The 26,199-nt window shown below is 27.8% G+C and overlaps 1 protein-coding gene and 1 long non-coding RNA gene across 2 annotated transcripts; one reads left to right on the top strand and one right to left on the bottom strand.

The window, feature by feature from the left end:
• Positions 1-306: 306 nt before the first annotated feature.
• Positions 307-5,296, top strand: LOC137820987 (uncharacterized). Its single transcript, XM_068625364.1, has 8 exons — positions 307-724; positions 1,139-2,356; positions 2,466-2,556; positions 2,670-2,827; positions 2,916-2,967; positions 3,296-3,375; positions 3,504-3,597; positions 3,754-5,296. Exons 2-8 carry the CDS (start codon positions 1,253-1,255, stop codon positions 4,281-4,283), a joined length of 2,109 nt encoding a protein of 702 aa, XP_068481465.1. The 5' UTR covers positions 307-724; positions 1,139-1,252; the 3' UTR covers positions 4,284-5,296.
• Positions 5,297-15,454: 10,158 nt separating this feature from the next.
• Positions 15,455-16,204, bottom strand: LOC150025164 (uncharacterized). Its single transcript, XR_016515774.1, has 2 exons — positions 15,895-16,204; positions 15,455-15,808 (listed from the first exon to the last, which is right to left on the bottom strand). It is a non-coding gene; the product is annotated as an uncharacterized LOC150025164 (long non-coding RNA).
• Between the last annotated feature and the right edge of the window lie 9,995 nt (positions 16,205-26,199).

The following is a 26,199-nucleotide window of genomic DNA, read 5'->3' as shown; positions in this document are numbered from 1 at the left end:
TAGGGAGAAAAATGTTATAATAGCATTGTATCACTTGTTAACTTGGGTTGGAAACAAAAGTAGTAAAATGTGTTGTGATAGGTTGACATGTTCATAATTATACAATAATAGCACAACCATTCACTTTTGAATGAAAACATGATTTTGTAAAATTGAAAACTTTAAGAAGAGCAGGAATTAACTGCACTTTAAATAATTTATTAATTATTATTAATTAAGAAAAACAGGGTTATTTACTACTGGGTCAGAGATATGCAAAAGCTACAGGAATTGTCGTTTTATTTTAGTTTTAATTTATCGAAATTCATTAGCACGAGAATGAGACAGAGCGAAGAGTAGCACAGAACAGAGAGATAGAGAGAGAGGATGTTGCGTTGGGCGCTCACAGCACAAGCCTGCGCAGTGTTTCTCCCAATCTCGTATCTTGGGCCATAACCATCACCAATATCGATGACTGTGTCGTATTTTCCTGTTTTACCCTTTTCAACCTTCGTATTTTTTTACACTCCAACCGGGTTTTCTCCCTCCGACTTCTTCGCTTTTTGCACTTTAACATATTATTCACGCACATATATATTCCACTTCGTATTTTGGGTTCTGCTCTCTCATTCTGCTTCTTCATCGTCTCATCGCAACACAATATTTGGATGCTATAGTTCTTCCGTCTAAACCCTCTGAACCTCCCAACATACACAATCTTATTCTCATCATCAACACACCCCATGTAAGCACATATTTCCTTATTACTTCCTCCTTTTCTTTCCTCTTAAAAAGTTCTTTCCTTCCCACTATTCCTCTGCCAATTTCTCTTCTTTGTTAATTCAGTTGTCTTCGACGGGTTTTAATTTTTAAGGGTTTTGCAATTTCCACATACCCCTTTTTTTGAGGGTTCATTTTGATTTCTGTTTTTTTTTTTATAAAATAGTTCTCATTTCTTGATTACTCGAAAGTGGTTTGCGCTTTACATTCCCAATTGTCGAATGTAATAAGGCCAGGTTAAATGAGTGTGGATTGGGATCTATGTTGGATCTCTCGGTATCTGTTTTTTTATTAAATTATTGTTATCGTTGTTGTGTGGTTTAGTGAAATGTTTATTTTGGCTAATATTGGTTTCCGTGCTGCTTTTTTAAATGCGTAGTTCATGATCTGGGTGGCTTGTCTGGAGAGAGAAAAAAAATTTGGATTTTGACAAATTCCTGGGGTATAAAATGTTGCTTCTTTGAGGGGGTTCATGGGTTGAATTCAGAGAATCATGGGTAGCTTCAGCGAAGACGATGAATGTCGGTTTTTCGATGCTCAAGAGGATGTTGTGTCTATTGCGGATGATGAAGGGGTATCCAATGCTTTGGATTATGGATTGTGGATTCCGAGTCCAAGGAGCGTGAGAGAGCGTAGGGGCAGGTTTATGAAGAGTATGGGACTGAGTAGCGTGGATTTGATTGCCCTAGAAAGAGAAAATTCAGTAGATGTGGGTAGTGTTCTGTGTGAAGAGGGAAATGATAGAGTTGAACTTACTAGTGGGGCTGTGACCCGAAATTGTGTTGTAGAAGAAGAATTCTGTTCAAGCCGGACATCAATGTCTTGTTGGCATAGGGAGATTTCTTCAGAGGAGTTTGGTTTAGTGGATAACTCGCCGTGTAGAGATGAGAATTTGGAGCGTAATGTGGATCAGGAGGGGCTGCAGTGTAGGGAGATGAGTAATGGAAGAGATCTGGATTCAGATCGGTTGGTGGATGTGGCAGAGCCTAAGGATTCAGAGAATCCCTTTAGGGAAACGGATGCCAATGCTTCTGCTGCGAGGACAAGCCGGGTTAGAAAGGGTTGGTTCAGGAGATTGCGGTCAATAAATTGCATGGTTAATAAACATGGGGAAGGTGATTTTAGAAGAGCAGAAGGCCTTGATGAAATGCCAAGGTGCAGGCTTCCGAAAGTTAAGGTCCGTCAGTCCAAGAAGCCAGTGAAGGAACTTTCAGCTCTTTACATGAGGCAAGATATCCAAGCTCATGAAGGTTCGATTTTGACCATGAAGTTCAGTCCTGATGGGCAGTATCTTGCTAGTGGTGGTGAAGATGGGGTTGTGCGCTTGTGGCAAGTGGTTGAGGAGGATAGATGTAATGAAGTTGATATTCCAGAAATTGATCCATCTTGCATTTATTTTACTGTGAACAATCTCTCTGAATTGACACCACTATTTATTGATAAAGAAAAAATAAGCAAACTGAAGAGCCTGAAAAAAACATCAGATTCTGCTTGCGTAGTTTTTCCTCCTAAGATCTTCTGGTTGTTGGAGAAACCATTGCATGAGTTTCGTGGGCATAGAGGTGAAGTTTTGGATCTCTCTTGGTCAAACAATAATGTGAGTGAATGATATTAATTCAATTTTTATAATAAACTAAGCACCATACACTTAGGTATGGATGAAAGTTTGGAGAGTTGATTTGGTTTTTCATCTTCTTTGAATGCAGTATCTTCTGTCATCTTCAGTTGACAAAACTGTCCGACTATGGCAAGTGAATAATGACCGTTGCTTGAAGGTTTTCTCACACAGTAATTATGGTACGCCTTCGCTGCATTGCTCTATTTTTTTTTCAGGCTTCTTGAGCCGTCATCCTAACTTTTTTTATTATCGCAAATTATCTCACAATTTGTTTGTGTTGGATGTATTGTAGTGACGTGCATACAATTCAATCCTGTGGATGATAACTATTTCATTAGTGGATCTATAGATGGAAAAGTGCGCATCTGGGCTATTCCTGATTGTCATGTTGTTGATTGGATTGGTATCAAAGATATAGTGACTGCGGTATGCTATCGGCCTGATGGGCAGGTAACCTTTTTTTCAAAACAATTTCAATTCTGTAGAAACATAGATAAAATTAGAAATGATCTTAAGATGAATGATATTCTTTATACAGGGAGGGATCATTGGCTCCTTGGCTGGCTATTGTCGGTTTTACAATGTATCAGGTATCATCATTTTCACATATCTTAATATTTTATTTGCCCTGGATAATGTCATTTGGTAGATTTCCTTATGATTGTAAAAAAGTCAGTGTTGAAATTATGCTAAACTTGATTCTATAGATGCTTCCGATCTATTTATTTCTTAAATGTTTGATTTATTGTTACTTCTGATCATGATAAGGAGGGAAGTAATAAGATTCTTTATGCCTTGAAATGCCAATCAAGTTATCATTGGGATGTTATGAATTTCACTAGCTATATTACAATTACAACCATATAGGACTGGAACTTGGCCTTTAACTCTTCTGATTTTCATTTTTGCTTGATCCAGAGAATCGCTTGCAGTTAGATTCCCAACTATGCTTAATTGGTAAAAAGAAACTTCCTGGCAGAGGGATTACTGGGTTTCAGGTATTTTCTTTTCCGTCTTTTGTTTATTGTAATAAGTGAGTCGTATTTTACTTTTTCTCATGAATTTTTGGTTTTCTATATAATTTTACTTTTTGTCTTGTAAACTGATTATCTGTTATTTATTTCAGTTTCTTCCACAAAATTCTAACAAAGTTTTGGTCTCCTGTGCTGATTCACAAGTCAGAATCCTTGACGGTCTTAATGTGATTGGCAAATACAAAAGTATGGCCTTTTGTCTAACTCCTATATTTATTGATAGTTTTTTCGATCGGCTTGTTCAACTGTCATTCTTTAGTTCCTAAAAACTTAATTCGTATTAATTTTGAATTTTATTTCATGTTATATTATTACTAAGATTCTTTTATATTTTTGTTCCAGGCATTAGCGCAGGGAGCCCAATGGGTGCATCGTTTACTTCTGATGGGAAACATATTCTATCAGCATGTGAGGACTCTAACGTATACCTATGGAATGTTAATTCCCAAGAGTCTAATCCTGTGAAAGCTAAGAAGATTACGTCTTGTGAGCGGTTTTACTCAAATGCATCTGTAGCAGTACCTTGGCATGGTTTGAAATCTATAAATATTGAAAATGAACATCAATTGGATTTGTTGGATAAAGGATCATCTCAAGTTATGCAACTTAATCCACCTGCTTCCTTTTCTCTGAACCAAGAGTTTATTTTGGAGTCTTTTCCGAAGGGGTCTGCAACTTGGCCCGAGGAGAAGCTTCCTGTTTCAAGCTCCAAGGCTAAAACATCGGTGATTCACAAATCCGAATACAATTTCTTGAAGTCTTCTTGCAAGAGTACCTCCTCTGCTCATTCGTGGGGTATGGTCATTGTCACAGCTGGCTGGGATGGCAGGATAAAATCATTCCACAATTATGGGCTACCCATTCCCGTTTGAAATGAGGTGACTTTTCCTAGGTTGGAGAGTAGAATCAAGATTCATTCATTCCTTTTCGTGGACATATTGTCCTTGGAAAATTCCATGCAGCACGGCCATTTTGTGAACGATGTTAAATTTGGCAGTATCAGTAAAAAATCAGGTTGTGGTAAAAACCTTTAGCAGGAATTACAGTTCAAATGAGTGGTGAACACGGGCATTTGGAGGGTGGTCCCCTTTCAGATTTCAGGGGATTCATATTGCTCATTGGTTCATGACAAGCGGTGGCACTATTATGGTTCTAATGTAACCCTGCTTGAACTTAGCAAATGGCCAAGTTTTAGCTTGTCTTGGCACCCAGTGTAAATTGCCTTTTGCTGCACAAGAATCTGCTGACCCCTAAAAGAGATGCAAAGTCATGTGTTAGAACTTGGGAGGGGGCCTATGAGATATTATTTTGATATGTTGTGGGGCTATTATTTTCCTAAGATGAGAGGATGAGAATGAAGAGGTAGTGGCTGAAGCTCTCACTGTGATCAAAATGCCGGGGGTTGTTGATGATTTTACTATTGGCAGGACTAACTAAATGAATCTCTTTGTCTGCCAATCTTGCCGTCCATCTCATGGTAGGGCCTCATGTGCCTGGAGTTGATGCTTTCAAGTGTGGTGAGGATGTGTGTGGCGGTCATTTCTGTTTGAATACCTGCTTTTAGCTGCCTGTTGCTGCAATCATACAAACAGTACGAACAACCAATCTGGTTGCTTTCTGTTTAGTGGCTTCAAATCTACTTGACTGTCAGTCTTTGGCAACTGATGCACTGCTGACAATTATTATTACTCAGACATTCTGAATATGGTCTCAATTTTAGACTGACATAATTTTTTTTTATTTGAGTTACAACTGTCTTATCCCTTCTAATTTGACACCACAATACTATCTCCATTCTACTGTAGGCAGATTTGTACATTTGTAACTTATGTAAGTAAAATTTTGTGGGCTTGGTAGAAATACAATTAAACACGAGTTCTTTGTATGATGCTTCTTTCTGCTTCCCCTTTTGTAGTGTTTTTAGATTTTTGGATTTGCAATGATGACGATGAATCTTAGAAGTTAATGGTTATAATTTTCACATCTTAAATATGATGTCTCAGTTCTCAACGAGTTTTCAAACACGTTTCAATTGATGTTTCAAACATCACAAACGACTTTACACGTACATAACACACTTCCAATGTAAAATTTGTGGTTAAAATTATTTTAGATACGCATTTCAATTTTTAAAATAAACGTTATATGGGCACCTGAGAGATGAAGAAAAGAAACCTTTTTTTTCTTGTGAAATACTCACTGTTTCATCAAACCAAAAGGCCAGAAAGAATCATGATTGTTAGACTCTAGCAATGCCACGATGAAAGTTTAATTAATCATGATCTACTTTAGTGAAGGGACTTGAGGGGAATAAGTCACAAAAATTGGAGCCAATAGATTTCGAAGTGACTGATTGGTACTTTTGTCCCTTGTCACAAAACAGTTGCATTGCTTTGTCCTGCCCTCAAATTATAAGCCTCTTTTGGTTTTGATTGCTCGTTCATATGAGGTCTATGCTTCATTCAGTTCTGTGCTGCTGTTCTGTTATGTGGCTCAAGAGTTAGAGGAAGTCCTTATAAGCAAATGTGTCTTTCCACTTCCTATTTTTGATGTATGAGTGATTTAATTAGTATTGAAAACACGTAATGACAACTTTGTGACTACAAAAAAGTACACTATTTTCACATTCACCTGTTTAAGAGCCCAATTCATGAACATGCCCACACATTGCTGATGCAATATTGTCTTCCCTGCATTTTGTAATGTTATTTGCTATTTCAAAAGTAAAATACTTTGGTATTGGGAAAACAGAATGTGTGACGGTCACATGGAGGCTACTTATCATTAGTTTAATCTTTGCTATGAATGATTAGTAGCCTTTATTCACTAGTGCTTAAAGGTGGTGTTTGGTTTGTTTCCTGTTTCTATTTTTAGGGGTCTTTTTTATCAATATACAAAATGTAGCACTACTTTTTCCTTTTCTTAATTTAAAAAATTTGAAAAGAAAAGTTACAATATTAAAACCTCGCTTCTATTATTTTTCTCACTGTATCTTGCATTTAGAAGACAACATAAAAGAAGTAATTTTTAAATTTCATGTGTTTTGACACCTTATGGTGTCACAAAAATTACCTTATTTTTCTACATGTTAAATGACGAATAATTATACTTTTTGTTTTCCTTTTCTGTTGCAGAAAATTATACACACAGCAAACTTGGATGCAGAAAACCAGCAGTGAAGAATATCCTGATAGAAAAGGGCAACTTGCAAAAGGGAAAAATCAGTGAGAAAGAATATTTGAAAACTTACTAAAAAATAGGAGCATTATTTGAAAGAATATTTATGTTGTTTTAAAAATAGCATACTGAATGTGAATTATATAAATTTCAGACAGAAAACTGAGTTTTGTAGTGTTGGAACACTCTGTATGGTCTATAATTGTAGCAAATAATATTTAAAAAGGGAACAGAGGCACCTAAAACATGATATGGTGATTGAAGAAAAAACGTCTTAATACATTCACAGACCAAAACCTTTGCAGAGGAAACAAAAGATGATGAATTAATGAAGGTGATTGGAGAAACTGTAAAGCAAAAACAGGCAAGCCAAATCAAATGCACATGGTTGTGAACATTATGAGCAGATAATAGACCCAAGAAAGGAATCGAATCAATGACACAACGATTGGGGAAAAATGAATGATTAATTTTAGAGGGAGTGTTGGGGTTTGCTGCAATCTTAATCAAAGCAGTTTTCATTTTCAAATTCATGAGTTGGGTATTGGAAAACCTGTATGATATGTGTATTCCTATTCTTTTGAATTTTTTAATGTGTGACAGTTTAACCTTTTGAGATTAGGCCAACCATGGTAGTACACAGTGTTACCCACCAAAGAGCACTGGTGCAGAGAATCAAATGCTAAAAGCTGTGTTAATCAATGAGGAAAAGACAAAAAGCATAACTTTGGATTAACTTAGCAGAGAGATATGTTTGGATAAAAATATACATACACCCGACAAACAAACATGTAACAATTGTTTCCCCTCTCTCCATGCTCTGCACCATCATTATACTTACTTAATCCTTACTTAATTCTTGATTGCTTTAATAAACACTTTGGATTTACTGTGTAATGCTGTAGAATGTTCATCATTTTTTTCATTCTTTTCATCTCCATCAAGTTCTGAACACATGTGAACAATAGCTATTCATTCAAAACCATGTTTAACATATATTTTTTATTATGTTAATTGTTTTTATTGTTATTTTGGGGTTTGAACTAATAAAAATGGTTAATGTTTGTTCAAATGTTTGATGTGATGAACGCAGTGCCATGGCTCGTGAATCAATGCTACAAAATCAGTCTCGTGTGTTTACCGGTAATGTTTGGGTTGGGTAGATTGGTCCTTATCGTACCTTCATGTCTCACTCTTTATTAATGCATTCATTGTTTACCTTTTCTAACTCCATCATGTGAAAACTATTTTTGTTTTTTCATATTGTTCAACTTTTTTTTTTATGTTGTGTTACAAACAATAAAGCCACTTGAATAATGTTTAGAAATTTGTAAAATGATGTCCTTGGACAATAGCTAATTTTTATGCAAGATGGCAACTATTTTTTAATAATTAAATACTAAACTGTAAAAATAATGCAGTAATTGTAATAAAAAATTATTTAATAAAATATTATAAATTTAAAGTTGTTGTATCAAATAATGAGTTTTCGCTATATATAATAAAATTGTATTAATTTGAATAGACGTTATATATATATATATATATATATATAAAGGAGAGGGAGAAGATATATAAGAGATATATAGGACTACGTATAAAAAAGACGTTAAATTTCTTTGCTAATATCTAAAACAATTAAAAATTTGAAATAAACTGTTTTTTCTAAAGTAAATTTAACCTATACCTTTGTAAAATATTTTTTTATTAACTTACTTATGTAAAAAGTTATTTAATTTATAAAGACACCCGTTGAAATTTTTCTTGCTTTCTTTTATAAATGATTACTAATTTTATGATTAAAATCTCTCTCAAAGACATATAACATCAAAATAATTATAATTCTAATTGAATTTAACTAAAAAATTTAAAATTCTAATTAAAAAATTTAAGCTGATCTTTTGAAATTAAATTAAATTAAATTTAAGAATTTAATTAAAATATATTAAAAGAGTAAGTGATAGTTAATAAGATATTTTTTTAAACTTATTAAACTTAATATTTTTAAACTTTTTAAATGAGTCCATACTTCCATTCCATAATAAAACTTAAGTTCTTAGATAGACAATAACATTTTTAGGATTTTGGTAAAACAATCAATGAAAAAGAAAAGTTATATAATTTTGAAAGTAGAAAAACTTAATGAGTTAAAAAGACATTGAGGAACAAATTCACAGACAATTCCAACTAAAAGGAAAAAAATTGAACCTAAAATAGTTGTCATATGGCATGATAAAATTGCCAGTTTTAGTTTTAAAATTAAGTTAACTAATATGGGTAAATTCCCTATCTAACACCATTTACATTTTTATTTTATTTCCTCATGTAGCACCATTTTGTTTTTATTTCCCTATCTAGCACCCTTTTGTTTTTATTTCCATATCTAACACCTTTTTATTTTTTATTTCCCTATCTAGCACCATTTCAAAAATAAATAAATAAATAGTAAATTAAATTTTTTTTGATAATTTTAATTTTGAATGCATTAAAAAATAAATATTTTTAATGTTTAAAATAGTTAGAAATATAATTAATGAATAAAGAAATGAGTTTTTACAAAATAAAAATAAAAAAATTAATAAATTTAAAATGTTTAGTTTAAATTTTTCTTTTTAAGAATGAAGAAAATAAAAAATTAAACTCTACAACAACATAAAAGTTGAATCTATAAACATAAATTAGTATTTATTTTTATTATTGATGATGTAATCATGTTAATTTCAAGTAGAAAATACAGGACATAATTATAAAAAAAACCAAGTTGAATAAAGACTGATATGGACATAAGATAACAACATGATCGAACAAAAAAATGTTCATATTGTCAAACACCAGGATACACATAAAGAATCTGTCCCAACATTACTGGATTGTGCATTTCTCGTCATTAATTATGTTTCATTTCGCACAAACTATTTAATGTACCATTGAAGAAAATATTAAATGAATGATCATCTTTAACTTATTTTCATTTTTATGATCAACATATACTTATTTAGTATCGCCTTATATCTCTTATATTTATCTTATTTGGATTTTTTTATATATTTTATCTTTATCTTATTTTGTTTTGCTTTTATTTTATATCTTTTATGTTTTTAGTTATTATTTCTTTTTCTGCCATTCTTTATTTTTTTATTTTATTGTTGCTGTTTTTATTTTCTAAACTTATTTATTTTTTCATTTTTTCTTCTCATTTTTAAGCATTAAGTGTAACATTTGCATTAATTTTTTTTTTGGATTTTGCATTTAGGGTAGACACTTCAATATTTTTTATGTGTCCACTTCAATATTTTGCATTTAGTTTTTTTTTATAATTATGTCCTGTAATTTTTTACTTGAAATTAACATGATTACATCATCAATAATAATAAAAATAAATATTAATTTATGTTTATAGATTCAATTTTTATGTTGTTGTAGGGTTTAATTTTTTATTTTCTTCATTCTTAAAATATATAATTTTAAAATGAACATTTTAAATTTATTATTTTTTTTATTTTTATTTTGTAAAAACTCATTTCTTTATTCATTAATTATATTTCTAACTATTTTAAAAATTAAAAATATTTATTTTTAATGCATTCAAAATTAAAATTATCAAACAAATAATAATTTATTATTTATTCATTTATTTTTGAATTGGTGTTAGATAAGGAAATAAAAAATAAAAGGGTGCTAGATAGGGAAATAAAAACAAAAGGGTGCTAGATGGGAAAATAAAAACAAAAGGGTGCTAGTTAGGGAAATAAAAGTGTAAATGGTGCTAGATAGGGAATTTACCCAACTAATATTGGTAATAAAATATTTTCATTCGTATTTATTTAAAAAATAAGCCAGGTGCTGAAATTGATTTTCTTTATTTAATACAGTATTGAACATATAATTTAGTATTTTAGTCCATGAATTATCAATTGTGTTCATAACCTTATTAAATTAATTCTTATATGTGAGATTCTTTTTGGTAAGGGTCGTTCATCATCTATTTTTGTTTAATTCCTATAAAAGTATATATTTTAATCCATGTAACACATTTATAATTCTGTTCTTATATATGTAAGGCCATATTAAAAATGCAAGAAAATCAACTGTGACATATCAAATTGATAATTATTTTTGTGTAAATAAGATTTTATCTATGGCGTGTCAAATTTGAGAATCTTAGACGCTATAGACACTAAATTATATATTTATTTACTTTAAAATAGTTTATGATGAAAATCGTTTAGCTAAAGAGGCTATTATTATTTCTTTGTAATTATGTTTTTTACATTAATAAGATGTTATTTTAAACTTTTCAATACTTTTCCTTTGTATGTTGATAAAGAAAACAAAAGCATTTAAATTGCAGTCGTGTTTTTTGAACATTTGATTTGACATGAACACGTATGAAAGTGTAGTTTGGCACCGTCACACTGTATACATAGGTCCCTACAAATGTTGCCTATATAACACCAGTTAGGTATATTGGTCTCTGCCAATGTCAACACTTCCTGCATTCAGTGCTAATCTTGTTAACTTTCTAAACCCTAAACAAAACAAAAAAACTATTAGTTCCCAAAAAATAGCAATTTCATTTCCAATATATTGAAAATGACTCGATGACTAGCTATGTTCACATAAAAAGGGGTGTTGTATGTGTGATACAAATGCTCTTGAAACATCCATAAAAAAATTCAACTCAATCACTTTTAATAGGTATAAGTGATTTCTTTTTAGTCACCTTTCACGAAAAAAAGGTTCATAAAGATGTAAACAATAATGTAAATAAAATTATATTATTATCTAATACATTTAGAAGAAAGGGTTTATACTACTCTTTCCTTCTTGTCTTGTTGGAACTACTTTAGTGATATATTAAAATAGTCTTATTAATTTAAGGATCGGGGTAAGTATTTTTTAATTTATTAAAATATTTTCTTAGAATAAAATTGTAATGGAGATATAAATGTTAAAGTGAATATACTTAAAGTGAAAATATCATGTTTGGTAAAATTATTGAGTTTTATAATAATTATTTGAATACTTAGAATGGTGGAATCAATGTAGGTTTCACTCTATGAACTGAAGGTACAACTGCAAAGTTAAAGCAACCTAATATATACTTAAGTACATGGCCTTTACTTGGGCTACACGTGTCCTTTTCGAATTAATGTCATTTTTTCTTGATAGGGCAACAAATGTGAAAAGAGTGTGATCAAAATGAAACAAAATTTTACACAACTATATGAAAATTATAACCATATTCACTTATAACTTTTTATATGAAGATCTAAAAAAAGCTTCCTACGTAAAACTTATTTAGCATCCAAATTTATATTTGAGTTCCAAATTTCATATATAAGATCACAAACAAAGGACAAAGTTTTTGTCCTGCACCAAAGTGAATTGTATTTGTTCTAACTTGATGGACAAAAGACGTTCATGTAGTTGAAGCCTTGAAGAAACGAATTCTTTTTTTTGTTGTTGAAAATACCTATGACGAGAATGGTTACGTATAACATATAACTTATAACTAGATTCTATAATGGAATTCCAAGTCATGAAGTGATGAAGTTGTTACCTAAGCAACTATTATTGGCAAACTTTAAATTACTTGTACAAAATAAATGGTTATATTACTGCCCACAACTTTGTATTCTGATCAGTTGGTGGGTGTTTCTTGTAAATTACCTGACCATGCAGCAGTCATAACAACAACTGGGATCAATTACTGATATGTACAGGATAGAATTTTTTAAGTAGGATGGGAAAGAAGTATGAAAGGGGTTACTTTGATTTTTTTATAAGGCACCAAAATCCATATAGAAAGATTAAAAAAACCAATCTATATATACAGTGTCAAATAAGATTGTGATTAGGTTGCTAAATTCACAGCAATTACACCAAATATTATTCATGCTCCCTTCATATCCTTCCACTCCAAAATTATATCTCTAAGCACTTCAACCTTGTTCTCATAAAAAATGTTTAGCTATTATTAACAGTACTCTCCATTTTGCATTCCAAAAGTCTGTAGCAATAACACAGAACCACAAGTCTAGCTTGCTGCAAGCTGCCTTAGAAAGCCTTGAGAGCACATAAAATGCAGTACTATATCAGTACATATACAAATTAACATTTTGTTTTGGCAAAAGTCTTAACACTCATTATATACTAATATAGCCTATCTGCATAACATCAATGTAGTATAGATTACAGATGCATGTTTGTACTTCTAGTGTCTTCACAAAGTCAAAGCACAATCCAAGACATCTATCCATTGTAAAAACAGTTGACATTAAAACAAATCAAGATTGCAGTTCCAACACTAGCATAAGAATTCGATGCGCTGCATTATTTCTTCCTTGTTAATCATATTGCCTTGAAATATTATTCGGTTACTAGCTCTCCATACGCTCCATGTAGTGGCAAACCAAAGAATTTTCTATTCATGTTTCCTAAAAATGTTCCCACCAATTTTATGTTACCAATAATTATCCTTTGGCTCATTACGAAGGACAAATTTTAGACTAACCAATTATAACATTCATACCATAAAGACATTGTAAAGAAACAAATGAAGAAAAATCTCCTAGTAAAAAAAAATGTTGGGAGGTACTTTTTCTTGCCACAAGCTTTTGAAGCAGCTTTCCACAAAATTATCCTCATAATTAGTTCTGAATTTATAAGTTCAGTTAGTTTTTTAAAGTATTGAAACATCATTTTTAAATTGGTTAAATTTAGTTGTTGAAAATGTCACTTACTTGAGTTGAATCGATCTAAGTTACATGTTAGAGTTATAATAAATGAAGAAAATTGTTATACATTGCAAAGATACACAAAGTCAAATGATAGTTATAAACTCTTATTGGACACTTAATTATATGAATGTTTTAGAGATTAATTATTTTAATAAAATATTTGATTATTTAAAATTTGGAAATTCTAAATTTCATCTTAAAAAAGTAAGAATCTAATTTTTTTTATTCAATGGTTTCTTATAAATTTATATTTTTTTTCATATTCTCTTCTTAACTTCGACTGGATAGTCAATTCAATCGAAGTATCTTTATTGGTTTGAAATCTTCTTTTACAAATGTAAGAAAATGTTTTCTCATATTGAAGTCAATCTTGATTAATTTAATTGTTATCAAAATTTCATTTTGTCGATATATACAATAGTGTTTACCATTTGCGTTAGATAGAACTTTCTTATTTAATATTGATAGTGATTTTTGGTTGCCATCAACCAAAGTTATTTTCAGTTAATGTCGAGGTTTCTTTCGGTGAATATCGATAAGAACGTACACTGTTTTTCAATCAATATTAGTTAATTTTTTCTCGACAAAAATTAGTATGACTATTTTTCGGCTAATGTGAGTCACAATTGTTTAATTTATGTAAATAAGACTATTTTTTGAAATATATAAATAAATATTTTTTAGTCAATGTTAATAAAAAAATAATTAACATTATTAGAATCATTTATTAGTAAATATAAATCAAGATTATCTCTTAGTCCATATTTAGAATACTAATTTTTAATATAACTTTTTTTTAAAAAAAAAACTTGCTCCCAGCTCGGTTAAGGGTAAAATTATATATGTGTGTTAATATAATCAACTCGATCAAACAAAGGTTATGCATAAATATGGTTTTTCATTATTGAACTCGATAACTTGGTCTTGAAACTTGCATCAAGGTCACTCTCAAACCCTGAACTAGAAAGTGAATTTAATTTCTTAATATGTTCAGAGTATGTTTGAGTTACCATTGGATGTACAGTGAACGTATTTCTTTTTTCAAAGCAAGTCCTTTGATTTGATACTTCTTCCTTGAAATACATCCAAACTCGTATTACCAATCTTAAAAATACTACTACATATAAAAAAAAATCTGAAAGATGCAATTGAAATTCTATAATTCTTTTCACGTTCTTCATTCAAACGGGAATAAAAAAAAATCAATTCCTTGTTCATTTTAAATACCATTTGTAATTTGTTAGCGTGTTACACATCTCTCCCATAAATAAATTGGGCATTTCTCACATTTCATATACTATTGTTTTCCCTTATCTATAAGAACACAGTTAAGAATATAATAATTACTACAATATTAAATATAAACAAATTTATCCTTTTAAAAACAGATAAAAAAATAGAGATAATATTTTTTAGGAGGAAATGCAGTAGTAAAACACAGTTTAGTTTTACCAAATCCCAATTCAATTTCCTACACTAAGCCGGTATTGGGAGAAGATTAAATTCTCACAAATCATAGTTTATTTTTGCAATAAAACAAAATAATGAACAGATATTTTCTAAAAGAAGCTTATTAAACTTACATTAAAACCCTACAAAGATGAAATGATGAATTACGAAGAGGTGGAATTTAATAATACAAACTATGATTGGATTATCGAATTTTGCAAGAACGTGAGATCAAAAGGTGAAGAGGGAGAGGGAAATGAAATGAGAGAGTGAACGAGAGAACACTACACCAAAAAAAAAAAATTTGTGTGGAAGAAATGGTGAAAACTGGAACTATAAATAATAAATAATAATAAAAATTTAAAATTTTGCAGATTAAGTTCACGTAAACATAATAATATATATATATATATAAATTAAATTTAAATATGTAATAAAATTATGAAGGTTAAGCCTACTTTTATTTAAAAATTGTGTGGCCAATCCATTGACTAAGTCCACGCTCTTCTTTAAATAAAAGATATAAAATATAATTTTGTGGGCAACATGTAACTAAGCCCACACTTGTTTAAAATTTATGTGATAATTTTGTATGAGAAGAAACTAGGCTTACGCACAAAAAACACACCACTTGTGTCCACACACCCACCACTACTTTTATACACCCACCACTATTTTTATGTCGAACATATTAACTTTCATATATTATTATTACAGATAAATTGAGATTGGATTTTTTTTTTATCAAAAAAAAATTAATAAATTAAAAAGAAACACATGAGGGTTGAACAAGAAAGTTCTGCTGAACAAGAGCAAAGACATTCCTACGAACTTACCAAAAACACATGCACTCTGCACAACAAAGTGATATTAAGCTAGACCACAGCTTCAGCACAGCCAATACCAAGAATTGTAACAGCAGGTGATGTTATAATAGCTAGTTTCTTATTGGTGTACCCACAACCACCATCAGCTCCCATAATGGTGTACCTACATGCCACAACCACCGTAGCTACAATGGGTAGGGACTGCACATGTAAGAGCAGGTTGATAAATTGAGATTGGATGGAACCAGAAAAGTGAAAGAAAGGGTTTGAGTGAGATATTGGATTACCGTGTGGTGTTGTCAGGTGACGACGTCGTTTGAAGAGGTGAAAGAGGTGGAAGAGGAAAGGGAAGGGAGGGTGAGAAGAGCGTCGTCGTGGTCGTCGGGGGAGAGATAGATGCAGGAACACCGTTCCAAGGAAGAGAAGAACGCCGTCGCCAAGTTCGCCCCAAACCACCTCGCCACGGTGTCCCAGAACGCTCCTTCTTCTTCAGCCTCCATCTCCATCTCTCTCTTTCGCTCTCAACCAACAACTTTGATTTGTTCACTTGCTTTTGTTGCCCACTCTTCCCAGATCACGCAAAAGCAGGGTTATTAATTATTGAAGCAGAATTTGGTGGAAGAAAGATACGAATGAGAATAAATAAAATCAGTAAAAAAAATATTCAGTATAACAATATCTACATTTTTATTTCTCTTTCTAACATTTTTTTTTTTACTATCTAATATATTTTTGTTTTTATTTCTCTGTGTACCATTTCAAAAATAAAAAACTAAATAAATTAAAAAAATTAAATACATTAAAAAATAAATATTTTTAATGTTTAAAATAGTTAGAAATATAATAAATAAATAAATTTTTACAAAATAAAAATAAAAAAAATAATAAATTAAAAATGTTTAGTTTATTTTTTTTAAGAATGAAGAAAATAAAAAAATTAAACCCTACACCAACATACAAGTTGAATCTATAAAAAAAAATTAATATTTATTTTTATTATTATTGATGATGTAATCATGTTAATTTCAAGTAAAAAATACATAAGATAATTTAAAAAAAAATCAAAGTCAACTAGTATTAATTAGTAGTGGACACAGATAATATTGAAGTGTCTACCTAAATGTAAAATCCTAAAAAATGAACTAATGCAAATGCTACACTTAATGCTTAAAAATGAGAAGAAAAAAATGAAAAAAAACAAATAAATATAGAAAATAAAAACAACAACAATAAAAATAAAAACAAAAAACAGAAATAAATAAAGAATGACAGAAAAAAATAATAACTAAAAACATAAAAGATATAAAAGAGTTTAGGGGTTAGGGTTTAGAAGACAAAACAAAATAAGATAAAGATAAAATATATAAAAAAAAAAAATCAAAACAAGATAAAGATAGGAGATATAATGTGATACTAAATAAGTATATGTTAAACATAAAAAGGAAAATAAATGAAAGATGATCATTTATTTAATATTTTATTCAATGGTACATTAAATAGTTTGTGCGAAATGAAATATAATTAATGATGAGAAGTGAACGATTCAATCATGTTGGGACACATTCTTTTTGTGTGTCCTGGTGTTTGACAATATGAACCACATTTTTTTGTTCGATCATGTTGTTCTCTTATGTTCATATCAATCCTTATTCAACTTGACTTAGACCTCCCCTTTGAGGTTCTTTTCATGGGCATAGTACTTGACCAGTGTATGCAGGTCAATACTCTTCAATATTATCTGTGTGTCCACTACTAATTAGTACTAATTGACTTTATTTTTTTTTATAATTATGTCCTTTATTTTTTTACTTGAAATTAACATGATTACATCATCAATAATAATAAAAATAAATACTAATTTATATTTATAGATTCAACTTTTATGTTGTTGTAAGGTTTAATTTTTTTTTATTTTCTTCATTCTTAATTATTTTAAACTAAACAATTTTAATTTATTACTTTTTAAGTTTTTATTTTGTAAAAACTCATTTCTTTATTCATTAATAACTATTTTAAAAATTATAAATATTTATTTTTTTAATGCATTCAATTTTTTTTTTAACTTTTGAAATGGTGTTAGATAGGGAAAGAAAAACAAAAGGATGCTAAATGTAGAAATAAAAGTGTAAATAGTATTATGTGAGAGATTGAGTCGACAATCTAATAGTATAAATAAAAATTATTCATTAATGAAAATATAGACGCTCTTTATGTATTAGATTTTATTTTTTTTTTGTTATATTTGTATTTTATTTTGTTATTATTGTATATTTGTAATTTTTTATCATTATAGTGTATCTATTTTTTTGGTTATTGAATATTGATATTTTTTATTTTTATTATTAATGTGTATTTATATTTTTAATTTTTATCGTTACTATATGTGTATTTGTATTTATTAAGATGAACTATAAATTTATACCTTAACATTCTAATTCATAGAAAATTTATGTGTCTTCGTATTTTTTACTTTTATCATAAATTTTATGTATATTTTAATTTTATCATAAACTTATGTGCATTAGTATTTTTTAATTTTATTATCAACTTATATGTATGTATATTTTCTAATTTTATTATGAACTTTGTATTCATATATTTTTAATTTGATTATTTGTGTATCTATATTTTTTAATTTGATTATAATTACAACAAACATTAATAGAACTCCTAATTTTATTTTCCACGTTTATATGTGGTCTAAATATGTTAATAGTTTTTCTTTTATATATCATTTGACAGTATTTTTATCCTTTTAGTTTCTCTATTATTATATTTTATTATTTTAGTTTTATCGATAAATGGTGACATGGTGAAATAATGAGCGTATATATTGTATCAATCATAATTAATTTTTAAAATATTCTTATATCTAAATCTAGACATTTATATCTATATATAAAAGAGATTCTCTTCTTTAACTGCTTTTAAGTATATATAATTTTTTTCTCTATTTTACCCTTATATTAATATTGCATTTTATTATTTTATTTTAGTTATTCTATATTTTGTAATTAATAGAGTAGTTATCTATTTTTTTAAATTTTTAAAAAATAATTATAAAAAAAAATTATAAAGTAGTCAGAAAACTTTTCTTTTTGAATTTAAATAAAATAATTAAAAAAAGCAGTTAATAAGTAGTTATCAAACAGTTTTTTAAATTTAAGTAAAATAATCACAGAGAGTACGAAGAGTTGAGAGATAAAACAGTTTTTTTTAATCTATACCGAGATTATTTTTTTATTTTCTTTATATTAATAATATTTCATTTTATTATTTTATTAAGGACATTTTTCTCACTTTTTTTAGGTTATTAAATAAAGAACGATTATGAATTTGAAATAGGTTAATGTTGTATTTTTTTTTTTTTAAAGAAGTTATTAGTGAAGTTAGTATTCTTGATGCGTTAGAAACACCATGGGTTATAGTTATATAAACAACATGACTTTTAGTCTTTAACCAATAAAGTACATCACTAAACATTAATCCTTCCAAATTTACAAAGAAAAAATTGTTTCACTGTAATTCATGAAACTCACTCAATATTAATGTTTTATAAAGTAAAAATAAAATAAAATGGAAAAAATTTACTTGATCACTGCCATTGCAAGGAAAATGTTTTATAAAGTAGCTCAACAATCCTTTTTTAGGGTATATTATTATTATATTTTCAATATTACATTATAGATTTATATTTTCATCACTTTTATACGTTACAATGCTATTTTTTCTATTCTTATTTCAAATAGTAAAAATATATTTGTACTGATATATTAAAAATAAATATATATTGCATATATTAGTAACGTTAACTTTCTAATTTTTATAGTTATTTTTTTAATATTAACTATTTCTATGTGAATTTTCTATCTTTTATAAATATTTTCATTATTTTATTGGAGTATAACTCTTGCACAAATATCTTTCTGACGAGCAAATGGAGTATAACTTGTTGGAGATCCCACATCGACTATAGATGAGAGTCTTTTCATAGTATATAAAAGTGGGTGCAAACCTCACCCCTATGAGCCGGTTTAATGGGGTTGAGTTAGGCTTAAAGTCCACTTCTTAACATGGTATCAGAGCAATTTCGAGCCTATCCTAGCGAGTATTTGTTGGGCCTATCGTGCCACCCGCTATCGGACGTGTTAACATAGTAGTTATTTTTCTCCTTTTTGAACTAAGAAGGTTGTCCCACCCATATAATATATTATCAGTATTTTTGTAGCAGACCTTACTAATCTTAGACTTTTCCTATCCAATGTTAAAATGGTTTATCTTCGTCCAAATTTCGAAAGCACTACCCAATTTTCCTTTTTTTAAGGAATGTGTAAACTGTCCCATACATGACTTGTGGCAAAATAATATCATGTTTTTTTAAGTTTTATCTTTGTAAAAAAATATTTAATAAATATTTAGATGCGTATCAATGGGAGTATGAATATTTTTATTATTGTATTGGAATGAAGATGAGAAATAAATATATACAAGTTCTAAGGAAACCATATTTCTGGTAACCCTTTATATGCATTACCATATTTATTTAGAAGAAAAAAATATTTAATTGGAATGAAGATGAGACACAAATATATACAAGTTTGTATGGAGACTTTCTCTCTCTAAATTACAAGCTAATTAGGAAGAGATCCACTAATCATGGATTCTATCATTATTAAAATAATTGCATATAATTGCGTACAATATCATACTATAAGTACGTTTGATTTAATCATTATTATTTCTTTATTAAGACACTTTTAATTTATTTGTTATGTTGTTTGAAAATTTATGCAATTATAATTTATTTATATATTTATTATTGAATATAATAGAAAGTAATTATTGATAATATTAAGTTTTTCTTTATGTTTTTTCTTTGTAAAAAAAATATTTAATAAATATTTGGATGCGTAGAAATGTGAGTATGAATATTTTCATTCTGGTGTTTGTAGTGTCGCTCCCACCCGAAAATCAAATCTGTTTATAACGAGCAAATGGAGTATACCTCTTTCGCATTGCTACCGAAATAAGTCATTGAACTCTTATCTCATATCCGAAGTATATTATTTCAGAATCGTATTTTCTAAAAGAGTTTGGGGATATTTTTGGCTGCCATGACTGACTCTCAATTGTGTTAACATAATAGTCTCTTTTCCTTCTTTTTGAACTAAGAGGAAATCCTCCCTCATAAATAAAATCATATATCTTATAATAAATAGAATTTAAGGTTGACTTTCTATCTCTAACACAAGCTAATTAAGTAGGGAACCACTGATCATGAGATTCTATCATTATTAAATGTTATTAAATGAATTGCATATAATTGTGTACAATATCGTACAATAGTTGCATATAATAATTGCGTATAATTTGAAATTATTATTTCTTCAATAAGACACTTTTCATTTATTTTCAATGTTGTTTCAAAATTTATGCAATTATAATTTATTTATATATTTTAACAAAAAGTATAGATATACAATATTTTACAAAAGATTATGGTCAATATTATTAAGGAAATAATGATTATGAAATTATACGTAATTATTGTACACAATTAATTGGATCACTACATAATTAACTTGTAATTCAGAGAGAGAAACCTCTAGTTTATTTCCTACAGGAGAAGTGATACTGAAGCTTTAGTGTTTCGAAGGCATACCAGGAGTTACAAAGAGATCTTCAAATATGAATTTAAATCATGGTCACAAAGAGAAACTCCTAACTCAGTTTATTAAAACTTGTATTAGTATGTTCCTCATGGAGGCAAACCACTTAATTCCGATAGGCTTCCATTTGAAATACATGTATTTGTCGATGCAACTAACAACCTTTCTGGGGACCAAGAATTCCCACTGAGATCCTCATAGAAGAAACTCCACTCAGATTTTACTATTATGAGATTTGTGTTATTGTGGTATTTTAGTTATGCTTAGTCTTAAAGATAGTTATCACCAATATTATTATGGAAATAATGAAAATCAAATTATTTACAATTATTGTACGCAATTAATTTGACAATGATAGAATCCCATGATTACAGGATCACTACATAATTAACTTGTAATTTGGACAAAAAAAATGTGTCTCTAAATACACTTATATATTTCTTATACATGCATGAGGTGATAACACACAAGAGAATAAGAAATCTTCATTTTTCTTACCATCTTCTTATATACAATTTTTTTTACAGTTATAGATCAGTGCAGTAACAAAATAAAAAAGAAAAAAATTGAAAGGAGTAGAATGCTTACTTAACCAGCGTCATCCATTGCAAACAGTGGAGAAGAGCTTTGGAATAGGAGTATTTATAAAGGAAAATGGTTTATAAAGTATCTCAACAGTCATTCTGTTAGTGTATATCGTTATTATGTTTTCAATATTACATTATACATCTATATTTTCGTTCTTTTTATATGTTACAATGCTATTTTTTCAATTATTGTACTGATATATTAAAATTAAATATATATATATATATTACATATATTAGTTTTAAAACGTTAATTTTCTAATTTTTATAATTCATTTTTTAATATTAACTATTTCTACTTGAATTTTACTCAATTTCTTAATCTTGTTAGCTTATTTTGTAATAATCACACACAAAGTTCGAATTTCAGTAATTTACAGAACAATAACTAGGAGATTGGAAATACTATGAAAGTAAATAATATGTATTTGTGTTATTTTATCAAGAGTTGATTCAAATAATTTTGGAATGTGAAAATAAATTAACTTTTTTTTTTGTTTTAAATAAATTTAAAACAGAAAAAAGATGAATGGATCAATTTAATATTATTGTACACAATTATTATACACAATTATTGTACGTTAGTTATTGTACGCAATTAATTTGATAATGATAGAATCCCATGATTAGTGGATTACTACATAATTAGCTTGTAATTTGGACAGAGAATAAGAAATCTTCATTTTTCTTAACATTTTCTATATACAATTTTCTTATACTTAAAGATCGGTGCATTAACAAAATAACAAAGAAAAAAATGGAAGGAGTGGAATGCTTACTTGATCAGCGTCAACCATTACAAACAGTGGAGAAAAGCTTTGAAATAGGAGTATATAAATGAAATGTTTTATAAAGTAGTCATTATGCTAGTGTATATCGTGATTATGTTTTCAATATTACATTAAAGATTTATATTTTTGTTATTTTTATATGTTACAATGCTATTTTTTTTTCTTATTTCATATACTGAATATATATTTGTACTGATATATTAAAACTAAATATATATTTCATATATTAGTTTTAAAACGTTAATTTTCTAATTTTTATAATTCATTTTTTTAATATTTACTATTTCAACTTGAGTTGTAATAAATTTCTTAATCTTGTTAGCTTTTTTTTTTGTATTAATAACACACAAAAAAAATCAAATTTCAGTAATTTCCAGAACAATAACCTAGAGATTAGAAATATTAAAAAAGTAAATAATATGTACTTGTGTTGTTTTTATCAAGAGTTGATTCAAATAATTTTGGAATGTGAAAATAAATTAACATTTTTTTGTTTTAAATACATTTAAAATAGGGAAAAGATGAATGGATCATTTTAATATTATTGTACGCAATTTTTATACACAATTATTGTACGTTAGTTGTTGTACGCAATTAATTTGATAATGATAAAATCCCATGATTAGTGGATTACTACTTAATTAGCTTGTAATTTGGACAGAGAAAGTCTCCAAATACACTTATATTTCTTATACATGCATGAAATGATAATACACAAGAGAATAAGAAATCTTCATTTTTTTTTAACATCTTCTTATATACAATTTTCTTATACTTAAAGATCGGTGCATTAACAAAATAACAAGAAAAAAAATCTAAGGAGTGAAATTCTTACTTGATCAGCGTCAGCCATTGCAAACAGTGAAGAAAAGCTTTGAAACAGGAGTATATATAAATGAAATATTTTATAAAGTAGCTCAACAGTCATTATGTTAGTATATCGTGATTATGTTTTCAATATTACATTAAAGATTTATATTTTTGTTATTTTTATGTTACAATGCTAATTCTTCTCTTCTTATTTCATATACTAAATATATATTTGTACTGATATATTAAAAATAAATATATATTACATTTATTAGTTTTAAAACATTAATTTTCTATTTTTTATAGTTATTTTTTTAATATTAACTATTTCTACTTGAGTTTTAATCAATTTCTTAATCTTGTTAGCTTTTTTTTTATTAATAACACACAAAGATCGAATTTCAGTAATTTGCATAACAATAACCTAGAGATTGGAAATACTATAAAAGTAATTAATTTGTACTTGTGTTATTTTATCAAGTGTTGATTCAAATGAGAAAAGATGATTGGGTCAACTTAATATTATTGTACACAATTATTATACACAATTATTGTACGTTAGTAATTATACTTAATTAATTTGATAATGATAGAATCTCATGTTAGTGGATCACTATATAATTAGCTTGTAATTTAGACACAGAAAGTCTCCAAATACACTTATATTTCTTGTACACGCATGGAGTGATAACATACAAGAGAAAAAAAAATCTTTATTTTTCTTACCATATTCTTATATACAATTTCCTTATAATTGCATATCAATGCAGTAACAAAATTCTATTTATATATGCTATAATAAATAGAATCTGTGGTTTCACCTTGTGGACGTGGATGAAACTGGTGTACAAATATATCACTATAGTGCCGGTTGTCCCACACATATATTATATTATCAGTATACTTGTAGCAGACCTTACTAATCTTAGACTTTTCTTTCCCAATGTTAAAATGGTTGACCTTCGTCCAAATTTCGAAAACACTACTCAATTTTTATTCTTTTAAAGAATGTGGAAATTGTTCCATACATGCCATGTGGAAAAATAATATCATATTTTTTTTAAAGTTTTATCTTTGTAAAAAAAAATATTTAATAAATATTTGGATGCGTACTAATGAGAATATGAATATTTTTATTATTGTATTGAAATGATGATGAGACACAAATATATACAAGTTCTAAGGAAACCATATTTCTTGTAACCCTTTATATCCATTATCATATTTAGTAAAAGAAATATTTAATAAATATTTGGATGCGTACAAATGTAAGTATAAATATTTTCATTATTGTATTGGAATGAAGATGAGACACAAATATATACAAGTGTATGGAGATTTTCTCTCTCCAAATTACAAGCTAATTAGTTAGAGATCCAGTAATCATGGTATTCAATCATTATTAAATTAATTGCATATAATTGGGTATAATATCCTACAATAATGACATACAATGATTTCGTATAATTTGATAATTATTGTTTTCTTAATAAGACATTTTTCATTTATTTTCTATGTTATTTCAAAATTTATGCAATTATAATTTATTTATATATATTTATTATTGAATATATTACAAATTATTATTTTAACATGAAATTATTGATAATATCATGTGTTTTTTTTTTAATTTTTATCTTTTGTCAAAAAAATATTTAATAAATATTTGGATGCGTGTGAGTATGAATATTTTCATTATTGTATTGGAATGAAAATAAGACACAAATATATAAGAGTGTATGGAGATTTTCTCTCTCCAAATTAATAATGAGACACTTTTGATTTATTTTCTATGTCGTTTCAAAATTTCTGGAATTATAATTTATGTTTATATTTATTGTTGATTATAATAAAAAATTATTATTTTAACATCAATTTATTGATAATATCATATTTTTTTTAAATTTTTTATCTTTTGTGAGAAAATATTTAATAAATATTTGGATGCGTACAAATGTAAATATGAATATTTGAATTATTGTGTTGAAATGAAGATGAGACACAAATATATACAAGTGTATGGAAATTTTATCTCTCCAAATTACAAGCTAATTTCGTAAAGATCCACTAATCATGCAATTCATGCAATTCTATCATTATTAAATTAGTTGCATATAATTGCGTACAATATCGTAAAATAATTGATTGTTGATAAAAAAACATCGTAAAATAATTGCATATATTAATTGCGTATAATTTGATAATTATTATTTTCTTAATAAGTAACTTTTGATAATGTCATATTTTTATTTAATTTTTATCTTTTGTAAAAAAATATAGAATAAATGTTTGGATATGTATAAATGTGAATATAATAAAAATTACTATTTTAACATGAAATTATTGATAATATCATGTTTTTTTTTTAATTTTTATCTTTTGTAAAAGAAATATTTAATAAATATTTGGATGTGTACAAATGTGTGTAGGAATATTTTCATTATTGTATTGGAATGAAGATAAGACACAAATATATACAAGGGTAGTGAGACTTTTTTTTCCTAAATTACAAGCTAATTAGATTGTGATCGAGTAATCATGAAATTCTATTATTATTAAATTAATTGCATATAATTGCGTAAATTATCGTAGAATAATTCCATACAATAATTTCGTGTAATTTGATAACTATTATTTCCTTAATAAGACACTTTTGATTTATTTGCTATGTTGTTTCAAAATTTATGCAATTATAATTTATTTATATATTTATTATTGAATATAATAAAAATTAT

This window comes from Phaseolus vulgaris, chromosome 9, assembly GCF_051622355.1.
Source record: "Phaseolus vulgaris cultivar YP4 chromosome 9, ASM5162235v1, whole genome shotgun sequence".
Lineage (NCBI taxonomy): Eukaryota > Viridiplantae > Streptophyta > Magnoliopsida > Fabales > Fabaceae > Phaseolus > Phaseolus vulgaris.
This window is presented reverse-complemented; position numbering and strand designations above follow the sequence as displayed.

Excerpts from the sequence above, each read along its gene's own strand:
- LOC137820987 (XM_068625364.1), top strand. The coding sequence starts at position 1,253 with ATGGGTAGCTTCAGCGAAGACGATGAATGTCGGTTTTTCGATGCTCAA. Across the intron at positions 2,968-3,295 it reads TCGGTTTTACAATGTATCAG|AGAATCGCTTGCAGTTAGAT; the intron begins GTATCATCATTT and ends TGCTTGATCCAG. Across the intron at positions 3,376-3,503 it reads GAGGGATTACTGGGTTTCAG|TTTCTTCCACAAAATTCTAA; the intron begins GTATTTTCTTTT and ends TATTTATTTCAG.